The sequence below is a fragment of the Danio rerio genome, chromosome 7 (assembly GCF_052040795.2).
Source record: "Danio rerio strain M-AB ecotype USA chromosome 7, GRCz13ab, whole genome shotgun sequence".
In the NCBI taxonomy this organism is placed as follows: Eukaryota; Metazoa; Chordata; class Actinopteri; order Cypriniformes; family Danionidae; genus Danio; species Danio rerio.
The window spans coordinates 44,380,341-44,393,721 of record NC_141027.1 but is presented as its reverse complement, the minus strand read 5'-3'; the positions used below and the strand labels follow the sequence as shown (position 1 = coordinate 44,393,721).

The 13,381-nt window shown below is 38.7% G+C and overlaps 1 protein-coding gene across 4 annotated transcripts in view; it reads left to right on the top strand.

Annotated features, from left to right (window-relative positions):
- cdh11 (cadherin 11, type 2, OB-cadherin (osteoblast)) overlaps nt 1-13,381 on the top strand; it is a 90,827-nt gene that overhangs the window by 61,708 nt on the left and 15,738 nt on the right. For 3 of the 4 annotated variants that reach the window (XM_087258790.1, XM_087258788.1, XM_087258789.1), the window contains 8 exons: nt 1,902-2,364; nt 3,343-3,637; nt 4,370-4,489; nt 6,209-6,376; nt 7,934-8,121; nt 10,598-10,851; nt 11,300-11,436; nt 12,024-12,145. In XM_087258790.1, coding sequence (XP_087114916.1) covers nt 2,113-2,364; nt 3,343-3,637; nt 4,370-4,489; nt 6,209-6,376; nt 7,934-8,121; nt 10,598-10,851; nt 11,300-11,436; nt 12,024-12,145 — 1,536 coding nt within the window. In that variant the 5' untranslated portion in view covers nt 1,902-2,112. 4 annotated transcript variants of the gene reach the window in all.

Sequence of the window (13,381 nt, the reverse complement as noted above, 5' to 3'; positions counted from 1 at the left end):
TTCAAAGACGAAAAAAAAAAAAAAATATATATATATATATATATATATATATATATATATATATATATATATATAAATATAAATATAAAGCTGATATGCTGGAATCATACAGAAAGTTCTCTCACATGCAATTTCAAATAAGGGTCATGAGACCTGCTAGAACCTTGGGGTTCGTATTCTGCAACATAGAGAATGGGTTACTGCAACAATGGTTTGCTGTTAGACCACTGACTGTGTAATGTCTAATTGAATTAATTGAATAGGCACAAATGGGCTTATAACCTCTGATGTTTAATTAGTTTGGAGTACACTGTTACAAAATGAATTAATACATTTTACCACACTCAATTTAATGTGATTCCAGTGTGGTCTGGCAAAAAATTGTCTTGTTTGTGTATATCCAAGCAGTGCTAAGTGCTGTCTGAACATGACATTTTTTCAGCCTCGATGTAGCCTCAACCTTTTATACACAAACACACACATACACATGCACACAATGGGGAGCAAAATAGTTCACACCACCATATGTTTAATTTAATTGATTTCTTTCATTACAAAATATACATTTTAAACATAACACTTTGAGCAAAAATGTGAACTTCAGAATGTTTTTGTATTTCATTAGTCCCAGTTTTGCATTAATTGAGTTTTACTCCGTATTCAGTTATATAAACTCCATAAGGTTGGTGATCATGTTTTTCTTAAACGTGGGTTGATCCTAAGCAGATCACTGAAACTTTACCTTTACAGTCTGACCTTTACAAAAGATTTTATATGATCAGCGACACACAATTTATTATTTTACTAATAGTCAAGAGCAGTTGTCCTCCACCACCGATCGGCAGACTGGTACCGCTCCGTAGATCAATTGGTTCTAGACCGCACACAAAATCATTAATTATTTACGGTTTATATATTATCTTAGTTCAAGCAATCTTTTATAAAAATAAATAAATAAATAAATGACTATACTCTTTCGCTTACATCTTGGTAATTTGAGCACCAAAGTTTAACCCACAAGCAGCAAAATGAGCAAGAAACAGAAGTCTTTTTAAAGTTTCTTTGCTATAGGCAAAAAGACCCAGTAAAGGACCCGTGAACTGCCAAGAAATAGATCCAAAACCCATTTTTTAAAAGATCAGGTGAATCCACCATGTCTGTGCAAGAAGATCAACTGCTGGAGATCGCAAATGACAGCAGCCTTTTAGGGGCCATTGGCATTATCATTTGTTGCTTTTTTAGAGTTTGCGCAAGTTCATTTTTTCCAATGGAGGTGCTCGCACCTTCTAGACGGACCCAGCTGAATGAATGCCATGAGCGTGACAAAAACTAACCAATCAGCTTCATACTTTGTATGGAATATACACATTTTGGTAGACAAATTATCTCAGATAAACACAAAGCACCCAAACATTGCAGTGCTTTGTAATTTTCTGCATAAATAAATAAAACTTGCATCAGAGTGACAGCATGGTTTTGGTAGTGTGTTATCCGATTAATGGTTATTCAGCAACCTATAAATCACAACCCCCCTTTCCCATCCTTCACCCCCTACCCATCAAGCGTTGACCAGTCCGTGGTGATAAAAAGGTTGGGGACCACTGGTTTAGAAGAAGTGAAGTACGGTTTACATCAAAATGTCATTTTACACCTGAGGTGGGGAAAGTTGATCCAAGAGGGCCACTGCACTGTAAAGATTATCTCCAAACGTGTGAAAAGAATAAGTAAAAGACATAATCCTTATCTTGATTAACTCATTCAGGTGTGTTTGATTAGAGTGGAAGCTCAAACAGGCACACCGGCTCTTCGATATCAATGTTCCCCAACCCTGATTTACATCTTTGGACCCTACCTATACTCCCTCACCTGATCAATCATGTCTTTTTGTTTGTTTGTTTCAGAATCAGAGAGGGAGAAAGAGAAGAAAAGAATGACTTTGTGATGAATCTAAACGTGGGAAATCAAATCCAGTGAGGTCTCATCTTGTCCCCATTGACCTCTTTAGAGACCGAACCATTCAGAGGACGCCCTTTGAAGGATTCCTCCTGGACCTTGATACTCACCGGAGGGGTGTGAACAGGAAGGTCCAGAGGAAGTGGACAGTTTGGCAGGATGTGGGAGGGACTGAGATTGCAGGTGTTCTTCTTGTGTTTGGGGGCTGCACTATGGAGTGCTGCAGCGGCAGCAACACACAGAGGCTCAGGTCCACGGGAGCGTGGCCACCGGCGACATCTTTCTTTGCACAGACACAGAGAGAGAGGCAAAGAGGGCCAGGTGCTTCACCGCTCCAAAAGAGGATGGGTCTGGAACCAGTTCTTTGTCATTGAGGAGTACACAGGCCCAGATCCCGTCTTAGTAGGTCGAGTAAGTAGAATCAAGCTGCTTTTCTCCATCCGTTTCTTGTTGTCCCAGCTCCTTGTTCTCCATTTCCCTCCCTCTATTTTTTTACTCTTAAGGTTATGCTGTGAATGAAAGTCATTGGGGTTTTCATTACAGACAGAGTCCTTGCGATATCCTCCATTTGTTCCACAAAAGCAATCAGTGGCCCACTTGATTAAAGGTTATAAATTGGATTTCCTTTTTAATAACGGTGCGGTCCCCTATGGTTCTTGCATAGGGGAAATGGACGATTTATGGGCCTGCCGGATACTTACATGGCGAACCTGCAAGCACGTTGGCCTTTAAATTCCCACCTGAACCTAACTGGAGGTTTAGACTTATTGAGTGGGGATATTCCGTGTCATGAGTTTAATTTCATTTTAACCAGCATAATCAACATCCCTTAATTCACATCAGCCTTATACAGTATTTGTGTGACATATAAACATTCATACATAGTGAACATGGAGTTTGTTCTTATATTAATATAAAATGTTGAAGTTAATTCAAAAGCAATGCAGGGCTGCACAATTGCTGTGGGAACATATTTTATCAGGGGGGTGTTGATGGGTGGGTATTCCCATTTGAATATTCCCATTTTAGCAGAGTCACGTCACTTCCCCCAGATTAATGTTGAAAATTAGAAAAAAAATAGTTAAAAAATAAAAATTTAGGCATATCATCTTAAATGCCGTAGATATAGGCAGCACCCACAGTTCTCACAGCTATGGCCTGCACTTATGAGAGAGATCTTACATTGCTGAATTGGCTGTCAAAGCAGCCAAGCATCAAAGTGCCTATTACTGTAAGATATTAGTGTGCTAATGTGATACTTTTGAGAAGATTCTATCATCGGTCGCTCAAGACCAGCCAAAAAGCTTTCTGTGTCGAGTCAGCATTTCTGTTTGACCTGCTTGCTGTTGTTGGAAACCTCTCACTCACACTCTCTTTCTCTCCCTTCAGCTTCATTCGGATGTGGATTCAGGAGATGGAAACATTAAATACATCCTTTCAGGGGAAGGAGCAGGTACTATATTTGTCATCGATGACAAAACAGGCAACATTCATGCCACAAAGACTCTGGACAGAGAAGAGCAGGCACAGTACACGCTGACCGCCCAGGCTGTGGCTCGAGACACCAACAAACCCCTAGAGCCTCCCTCAGAGTTCATTGTCAAGGTGCAGGACATCAACGACAATCCTCCAGAGTTCCTTCACGGCCCTTACTATGCGCGAGTGGCTGAGATGTCCAATGTTGGTGAGTTGCGAACCTCTGGAAAAGCATATTTGTCAGCCTCTTCTCTTTCTCTATGAGCCCACGCTTGACAGCTTGTTCCTCATGCATTATTCAAAAGAGCTGAAATCTGACTCTCAGAAAGTGAGTCTGTACTCTTGTTGCAACTGTTGTTTTGCGACTGCTGACTTGTCTGGGTGTGTGTGTGTGTGTGTGTGTGTGTGTGCATGCGTGCCTGCATTTGTTTGTGTGCATATGTTTGTGTTTACTGCCTTTTCACTGGGCCATACATCATCAGTAATGCTCTCCTGTCACAGGGTAACGATCTGTTACCCCGATACCCCACATTTGCAGCTCGCCTAATTCTACTGGGAACCTCGAAAGGGTAGTTTTGTCTGAGTCAATTCCTTATACTTTTAGACAGGTTGGTAAACATGCTGAGTAAATTGATTTTAGTGTGTAAACAGAATCAAATTTCATGGAAATTAGTCTGGCTTGAAGGCAAAGCTTTGCATGTACAAACAAGGCAATAGCTTGTATCGTCTAGCTTTAGACTTTGAAATACTCTTGTTGCCTTTAAAAAAAAATAAAAAATCTTTCAAGCTCAACTTTAAAGTCTGAGAAATAGCCAAGTTGCAGAATCTCTTTTATCCGTGCTGCCTCAATGGGAGTTGTATATCAGACCAAGATATCTGGGCACATCCAGATGTGCTGGTTCTTTCTCATGGCTGATGGGTGGTGTTCTTCCTTTTTAAGGTACTTCAGTGATAAAGGTCACAGCTACAGACGCAGATGACCCCACATATGGTAACAGCGCCAGACTGGTCTACAGCATCCTGCAGGGCCAGCCTTATTTTTCTGTGGAGCCGCAAACAGGTACAGTCGCCAGTAATGATATTTTCACTGCTTCAGTGTTAGTTCAGTGGAGTTAGCCATGCATTCAAAAATGCATCATGTGCAATTTCAAGTCATGTTTAGCTTCAATTCAATTACTACGGAACGAGAATTGGGAACGAAGAGGGTAGTCCTTTCACGCTTCAGAAGAGCACCTTGCTTTCTCAGAGCTAAATTAACCCATGGCCACATAATCCTACAATGTCCCAGTGGCTGTGGAAACCCCTTACAGCAATCAGAAAAGATGGAGCAGATGCTGCTAATAAACATCTGTGTGGTACTAACAAAGCATTAACACAGTTATTTCATGGATATTCCAAAGACATATAATCAGTGAATGCTCTGGATATTCAAGAGGTTTTACAGAGTGAGCTTAAGAAATTTATAAAAATAAACATTACTATAAATGTGCTTTTTGTTTGATCTATAACATAAGACTTGAATTATACAATTTGGTGAATTTTTGAATGTAGCTTCTTGCAAATAGTTTATTTGCCAAATAGACTGTAATTTTTTAGCAAATGTGTGCCAATTACGGAGGAATTCAGCAGAGTGGATCCACAGCAACTTTGGTGCCAGCTCTCTGTTGCTCTCGGTGACTCATGATAGTTGCATGTTCTCTTTGGTTTGTTATCCTGTGGGTGATTTCATGTGGATGGAAAGATGTTCACAAATTATTCTGCCAAATGGTTTAAAAAGGAAAAAAAGTCTATTCTTGGAAACAGCTATGCATTTAGATCAACTCCTACCATAGTGTTTCTTATTTGTGGTCTTAGATTTAGGAAATATAGGATACATAAAATGTCACTGCTTAGTGCTTACCACTGATATATTTACTTTAGGGAGAAATGTTACAGTTGTGTTGCATGATTCATGAACTTCAATAACAAGCAAGTATTCACAAATTGTATGATCTAAACGTTAACTAGAAGTGTAACACATCAATTGAAATCATTGAAATTGTATTGTGCAGCATTTTTCTTAAGTGTAAATCCAAGGTCAGTTGTCATGCTTTATAAAAGCTCAGAGTACACAGTGTGTGCATAATAGAGGTAAATCCCTGTATACATTTGCTCTTAACTAGGACCAGACAGAATCTGCTGACATTTTTTGCTATTTCTGTGGAGAATTTTAGTAAAAATCTGTGGATTTCTGCGGAATTATTTCGGGAGTATCATAACTGAAACATTAATATATGAAATAAAAATAATATATTTTTAACTTTTATATATTGTTTAAAATGCAAATCCAATTAGATTCACTTTATTTGGTAAACAAAGTAAGTCTCATATAATATATCTACTACAAGACAGAAAATATTACTTTACAAACTGCATTGTACATAAATCAGATGAACATTTTATATTAGTCAATAATAATAATACTGTAATTATTTAAAAAAAACTGAATAAACTTAAACCTAAACAGAATTAATGATGGGCTAAAAATCTGCGGAATTCTGTGCGCGCAGATTCTGTGTGGGCCTACTCTTAACTTACGCCCACCCTAACTGGAATAGGGAAATCTACCTTAACTGACTTAAACTTTGTAATCTGCTACTGTAAAAATACCAATAACTTTCAAAAAATAATAACAGAATATTTCTTAGTGACATTGTCGAAACATCAAGTCAATCTACTGAGTTAAGATTATATAATTCCATTTTACTCTATGCATGTATTTCTGGTGTCGTTTAAACAGGAATAATTCGGACAGCTCTTCCCAACATGGACAGGGAGGCCAGGCAGGAATACGATGTCGTCATCCAGGCCAAGGACATGGGTGGACACATGGGCGGGCTGTCAGGAACAACTCAGGTTAAAATAACCCTGACTGATGTCAATGACAACCCTCCAAAGTTCGCTCAGGGTGAGAAAATGTATTCTTCCAGCTGTGAATGCTCCCTCTTTCTCCGTTTTTCTTTCTTTCCCTGTCTCCATCTCTCCTTCATCCATCATGTCTGTCCCCCTCTATCCTTGTCAGCTTTTATTATAGTCACCGTGGCCATGCCTTGCTCTTTGGCTGGCTACACACAACATTACTCTGACCTCTGCTATGCATGCACCAAGGGAGAAGAGTTTGCTTTTAGCCAGTGTACAGCTCTTTCTTCTCCACACTTCAATCCTCAAACCACATATTAACATTGACAAGCCCTCGGGGACCAAGTCGAAATCTGCTAATATGAGCTACAGATGTTAACATGAAAATATCACAACTTAATTATTCAAATGTTTTTTTTAAACGTTTAGCACAAGCGCGATGACATCAAGCCACTCAAGCGTGAAAGACTGTATGAAATATTTACCATGTTTGCGTATACCAAAGAGAGCGGGAACTGGCTTGTGGGAGCTAGAGCTCATGCGTTGCCGATGTGACATTAAACTGCACACTAAGCACATAGATTTTATCTGTCTTTTGTTCCAGAAATCGGCCCTATAAATCTCCTCCAAGCATTCTCTTTTTTGTGCACTCTGAGCCTCGGGCTCGGTAGCAAAGGGCCTTCAAGCTTTTCCCTGACTTAAGCAGAATGCAGCATGGTCCCAGTGCTCCAGCTCTTTCACAAGCCCTGTTTTTTGGTGCTGCTAGGAACTGTTATTCATGGACCAAAATAAACTGTACATTGCAAGGTTATTGCCCACAATGAGTAGCTTAGACCAGCAGATCCTTAAATCTACCTCACCGATAGTCTTGAGTCGGCTGCATGATGGAACATTTCACGAGCGAGAAAGATTTTTTAATGTAGACAGCAGTTTGGCTCGGAGCACAGTTGAGAATTCGAGCTTCAGATATTGAATGTGGTTCCGCTTGCTCCAAAAATGCTGCTTGGACAGTCTCTTTTAGACTCTGTATCGATTCCCAGAGTTGTTTGCCCTATCCAAAACAGTCTTTGACACACGATTTGCTGCAAACTTAACTCCTAGAAAACGTGTTGATGAGAAAATGCTCGGTTTCTTTTTTGCTCTGTCGAGGGTCTGATTGAAAGTACAGACCTCTTTGCACACTCTGGCCTTTCTTTGCAAGGACTTCCTCCCCATGTGGGAGTTATTTTTGTAAATGCAGCTGAAGCCTTTGGCTTTCAGCAGACAGGGAGTGGGGCCATATGGTCCTTCTGTGAGCTCCAGCCTCAGGCAGGTGTCTGTTTTAGTCTTCATACACCCGCCCACATACACATATAGGCTCACTCGAGCGCACAAATATAAATTTCACACATGCACTCCTTTTCTCACCAGCTTAGTGCACACAGGTGCCAGGCGGCTAGCTGAAGGTAGCACCGGTATCACACAGCGAACTGGCTTCATATTCCCTGGTGGGCAGTGTGATCATGATTTTTCTTGCCTGTGACTCAAAGATATTACAAACCATATTACCTCTTGCACCCCCCCCCCTTTCCAAAAAGCTCCCAGGACTCACTCTCCTCCTTCACAGGTGTTTACGCCATGGCGGTCTCTGAGGACAAGGTTCCCGGTGAGGAGGTGGGCAGACTGAAGGCTAGAGATCCCGATCTGGCGGAGAACGGACTGGTGGATTATCGCATCTTAGAGGGAGACGGCATGAACTACTTTGAAATCACCAAGGACTCAGAGACCCAGGAGGCAGTCATCAAACTAAAGAAGGTAAAGTGTGTGAATGCAAAATGAACAAGAGAAAGCGATGTCTTGTTATGTGTTATGTAACTGTGATTGTGAACAGAATTGTATGTGTGTTGTATGTGTATGTTGTGAGCAAAATGGAGGGTGTTCTTGTCAGGTAGAATTATTGTGACTCTCTCTGTCAAGTCTCTCGAGTGCTCTTCTTAAGGAATCGTTTGCATTTAGCTTATTTGCTTATCCATTTGTCTTTCGATTTGCATAGCCGCTCGAATATGCGAGATCGTGAGGGCAGGTGTAGGACTACTGGGAAGCCGGGGTGATTTTTCACCATTTTCCCCCTGTAATTGCAATGACATTGCCCATCCCTTGCCTATTATATGTGAGATGAGCATTGACTTTCATGGCTGCTTCTTTCTATCCGTATGAGGGGAGCTCATCTGGGCCATGCTGCCCGGGTTATTCCTTCCCTGCTCTGAGGCCCTGGATTATGCAGACAATTACACAGTCACTCGGGTTAGACTGCCGCCCGTCTGTACCATCACTTCCTGCAGCCAAGAGAAATTCTTACATTGCCCCGAGGAGCCTGCTTGCCACCAACCAGCTTTAGCCTGAGAGCCAAAGAGACCCAGTATGCAGCCGTAACACTGCCACCTGCTGGTGATCTTCTACTCTTCACCCCAAGGCTCAAGATTTCAAATGATCTTCCACAAATAAAGAAAGAGAAAAAAATGTATTGAAGAAAGGAAAAGATATGCAATCAGGAATTGTTGCTGTTTGAGCTGTGTAATCTGCACTGCTATATTGTGGTTGCAAAGGGGGATTTGTTGGCCTTGCTCTCTTTTTTTTTTTTTTTACACTGCTACAGCAGTGCTTTTGCAGATTGTTGAGAAGCGTAAGGAGGGGATGAATCAGGCAGAAGGGTGAGAGAACAGACAATACGGAATGCCAACAACAATCAGCTTGATGCAATGCTGCTTCACTCAATAACACAATGCCTCGCTGATACACCTCTTGGGAAATCATCACCTTTTGCTCTTCAAAGCATGTTGAAAATTAAAGTCGAAATTACTGACGGAATTGCCAGGGTTTTAATCAAGTATTCTGTTTCAACTGCGGGCAGGCAACGCAGCCTGAATATTAAGATGAGATGTAGCATTATTGTGAATATTATCTGCTTCTGATTAGGTTCAGTCGGGAGTTATTAGGTGCCAAATAAAGGATTGTATTAGGGGAAAGGGAGAGAGAGGGAGAAAGAGAGCGGGGACTGCTGTTGTCAGGATAAACAGAGAATAGTTTCCAACCTGTTGGAGAAAAGAACTGGGTCATACTTGTTTCCAGCGTTGGCAGCTCCATTAAAGAGATCCAAAGAAAAGGGGATAGAAGAAGCAAGAAAAACAACTTTCAACCAATCAACACACAGCTAACAGGCATGTGTACGTGTGATTGTGTGTTTGGGATGATATGTACCCTTTATGTGTAATTCTCACTTGGTAATTTGTGACCGAGAGGTGTGACGGGTGAGACAGGCTAATCAGAAAACAAGCGGACGTGTGAAAACTAGCGAGCAGGAGGACACAGGCAGGATACATTTGGACACAAGTTGTTTTTTTAAATCTTGTTTCATGTGCTTGCACCTAAATGGCATGAGAACTGAGCCATTTGAGAATTGGGAGAAAGTGCAGTGTGTAACTGAAATGCGTCTGCAAAGACTTTGATATTTGTATGCATTTTCATTTGAGTTTCTTTGTGGATTTATTTCTTCTCTCTAAATGTATAACAACAGTGCCCTCTAGTCTGTTTCTTTTATACTTTTCCCTGTTTCATTTTTTTTTTTTTTTTTGGTTTGGTGTATTCTAGGGTTTTGGGGGGTTTCGATTTAATTTCTATTGATTTATTGGTAATCATTTAATGATCATTTCATTGCTCAGTCTTATCTACCTGATAATTAAGCCTGATAATTAAAATTTATTTATTTATTTATTTATTTATTTATTTATTTATTTATTTATTTATTTATTTATTTATTTATTTATTTATTTATCTATCTATTTATTTATTTATTTATTTATTTATTTATTTATTAGTTTGTTTGTTTGTTTATGTATTTACTTATTTATTTATTTATATTTATTATTATTTATTTTTATAATAACTCATTAAATTAAATAACCAAAATGTTCACTGACTTTATTTATTTATTAATTAATTTATTTATTTATTAATTTATTTATTTATTTATTTATTTAATTATTTATATGGATGTATGTGTGTGTGTGTTTGTGTATTTGTATAAATTAATTTATATTTATTTATTTATAATAACTTATTAAATTAAATAATCAAAATGTTCACTGACTTTATTAATTTATTTATTTTTTTATTTATTTATTTATTTATATGTATGTATCTGTGTGTGTGTTTGTGTATAAATTAATTTATATTTATTAATTTATAACAACTCATTAAATTTAATAACCAAAATGTGACTTCTTATTTTCAGCCTGTGGACTTTGAGACTAAGCGATCGTACACACTCAAAGTAGAAGCCACCAACACACACGTGGACCCACGTTTCATCGCCTGGGGTCCGTACAAAGACACAACCATTGTGAAAATATCAGTAGAAGATGCAGACGAGCCCCCGACCTTTATGGCTCCCAGCTACAACTTCGAGGTGGAGGAAAACGCCCCAGCAGGCACTCTGGTCGGCCGTGTGCATGCCAAAGACACCGACATGATGAACAACCCTATCAGGTAGAGTCTGCTTCCTCCAAAAATCATCAGATCTCATTTGCATGGGCTGTTTTGTTTTGTCTTGTCAGTCCAGCAGTGTTAAAATGCTTTGAGTCAAATAGCAATCAGTAAAATGTTTGGTCACACTTTATTTTGATGGTCCGTTTGATGTATTTAAGTTACATTGCATTTACAGGCCAGCTAATTGTCATTAGATTATAAGTAGACGGTTAGGGTTGGGGTTAGGGTTAAAGTAAGTTGACATGTACTTATGAAGTTTCTTAAAGTCAGTTAGATTTCTGTTGAAGAAGCAGATAGTCCAACAAAAGTTTACCAAGTGTATTACTCTTGAAGAAATCTTGCTTTATCTGACCATAAAACAGCAGTCCAAAAGAAAGTCAAAAGAGAATATCCCCAAAAGAAAGTTTTCATACTTGAATATTTATATTTTTTTTCTCTTTTACATCAGATATATGATCCCACACTACACAGACTTGGAAGAGTTTTTCACCATTAATCCTGAGGACGGCATAATTAAGACCACAAGGCCTTTAGATCGGGAAGCACAGGCTTGGCACAACATTTCTGTCAGCGCTACAGAGATTGGTAGGTCACTCATCTCTTTTCTGGGCTTTTAAATAACAGAGTAGCCTGGCGTGTTTCTCATTTTTTCCCTAACCGAGCTCTCCAGCTCTCCCTCCACCCTGCTCTTATGTGGTTGTTGTGTCGCCAGACCCACTGCATGATTCCAGAAGAGACAGCCGCAGATTACCTCTTCAAACTTCAAATCATACCCTCAGTTCAGTGAACAGTGTGTAATTGGCCCTAAAATGTTATATATTTATTTTTGAGAGCATGTGATTTCCTTGAGGTGCAGTTAGTGTTTGTTTCTGATTGAATTCAAGGTTTCTGTCTCGTACATTTTCCTTTTCATGCCACTGTCTTTGATAATTTCAACCATCACAAATTCACGTCTAAAGACAGAAAATGCATTGAAGATATTCTTTTGTTATGGGGAAGATGCTTGTGTCTGGAAGCATAATATCAAGGCACTCGGTAAACCTGAACATTTCATTGTGTGCGAAGCGCATTTGCAGTCACTTACTTGTCACTTACATCTATTCCCTTGAAATGTATACAACACTGACTACAGAAATATCTCTACTTTTTCTCTCCTTTTTATTTCTTTCTAGGTGGCCATCATCAAGATGCAAAAGTACGAGTCAATATCAAAGTCAAAGATGTGAATGATAACGCTCCAGAATTTGCCACTCAAAATGAAGTGCTGGTCTGTGAGAATGTCAACCCTGGAAAGGTAAGTCAGCTAAATGTATGTTCAAGAGCCAATTAAATCTTTTAGATCTAATTAAATCAGTAACACTCAGTAAATGTATTAAAATTAGGTAATGCCTTAGGAGTCATGAACTAACAATGAATAATGTTTTTTTTTTTTTTTTAATCATTTAAGTTTGCTCACTTATACTGTAAATATAGGTCTAATATATTTTTCATTTATTCATGTAATACATTAGTGTTGCTGCTAATTAATTTTGTATAATTTTCAATTATATGCATAGATTGTCATTAATGTATTATGTAAATGAACAATGAGCATTACTTTAATTACAAATTGCATTGATAGGAAATGCATATAAAAGTGTGTGCTAACATATACTGTACAGTATATGCAGTCATTCATGTACAGTATGCATGCATTTATTCAACGAAAGAAACAGAAACAAAAACCATTCATAATTGAATGTTACAAGCTATTTCTGTTACAGATAAATTGCTATTTGAATTTTTGCATTCATCAAAGAATACCAAAGAAAAAAATATTACACAAACCAGTATATTAAACTGATTGAAGGCACATGTTCAACTAAAGAGTGACTTAGTGACAGCTGAAAATGTTGATTGCAAAATTACTGAACGTTAAATTGCAAAACAGTAGAAACCCTTTTTTTATTGCTTAAAATACATCACATAATTACCATTTCATTAGTTTTTACTGTATTAAAACAGTATTTAATAATAACCTTATTAGCAGATAATATACACTCACTGGCCACTTTAATATGTATACATGTCCAAATGCTCAATAACGCAAATTTATTATCAGTCAGTCACATGGCAGCAACTCAATGCATTTAGGCATGTAGACATAGTCAAGACGATCTGTTGCAGTTCTGCAAAACTGAGCATCAGAGGGATTTAAGTGACTTTGAACGTGGCATGGTTGTTGGTGCCAGATGGGCTGGTCTGAATATTTCAGAAACTGCTGATCTACTGGGATTTTAATGCACCATCATCTCTAGGGTTTACAGAGAATGGCCCGAAAAAGAGAAAATATCTAGTGACTGGATCAAGCTGATAGAAAGGCAACAGTAATAACCACTTGTTACAACCAAGGTATGCAGAAAAGCATCTCTGAATGCACATCACATCCAACTTTGAAGAAGATAGGCTACAGCAGAAGAAGACCACACCGGGTGCTACTCCTGTCAGCTAAGAACAAGAAACTGAGGCACAAGCTCAATTCACACAAGCT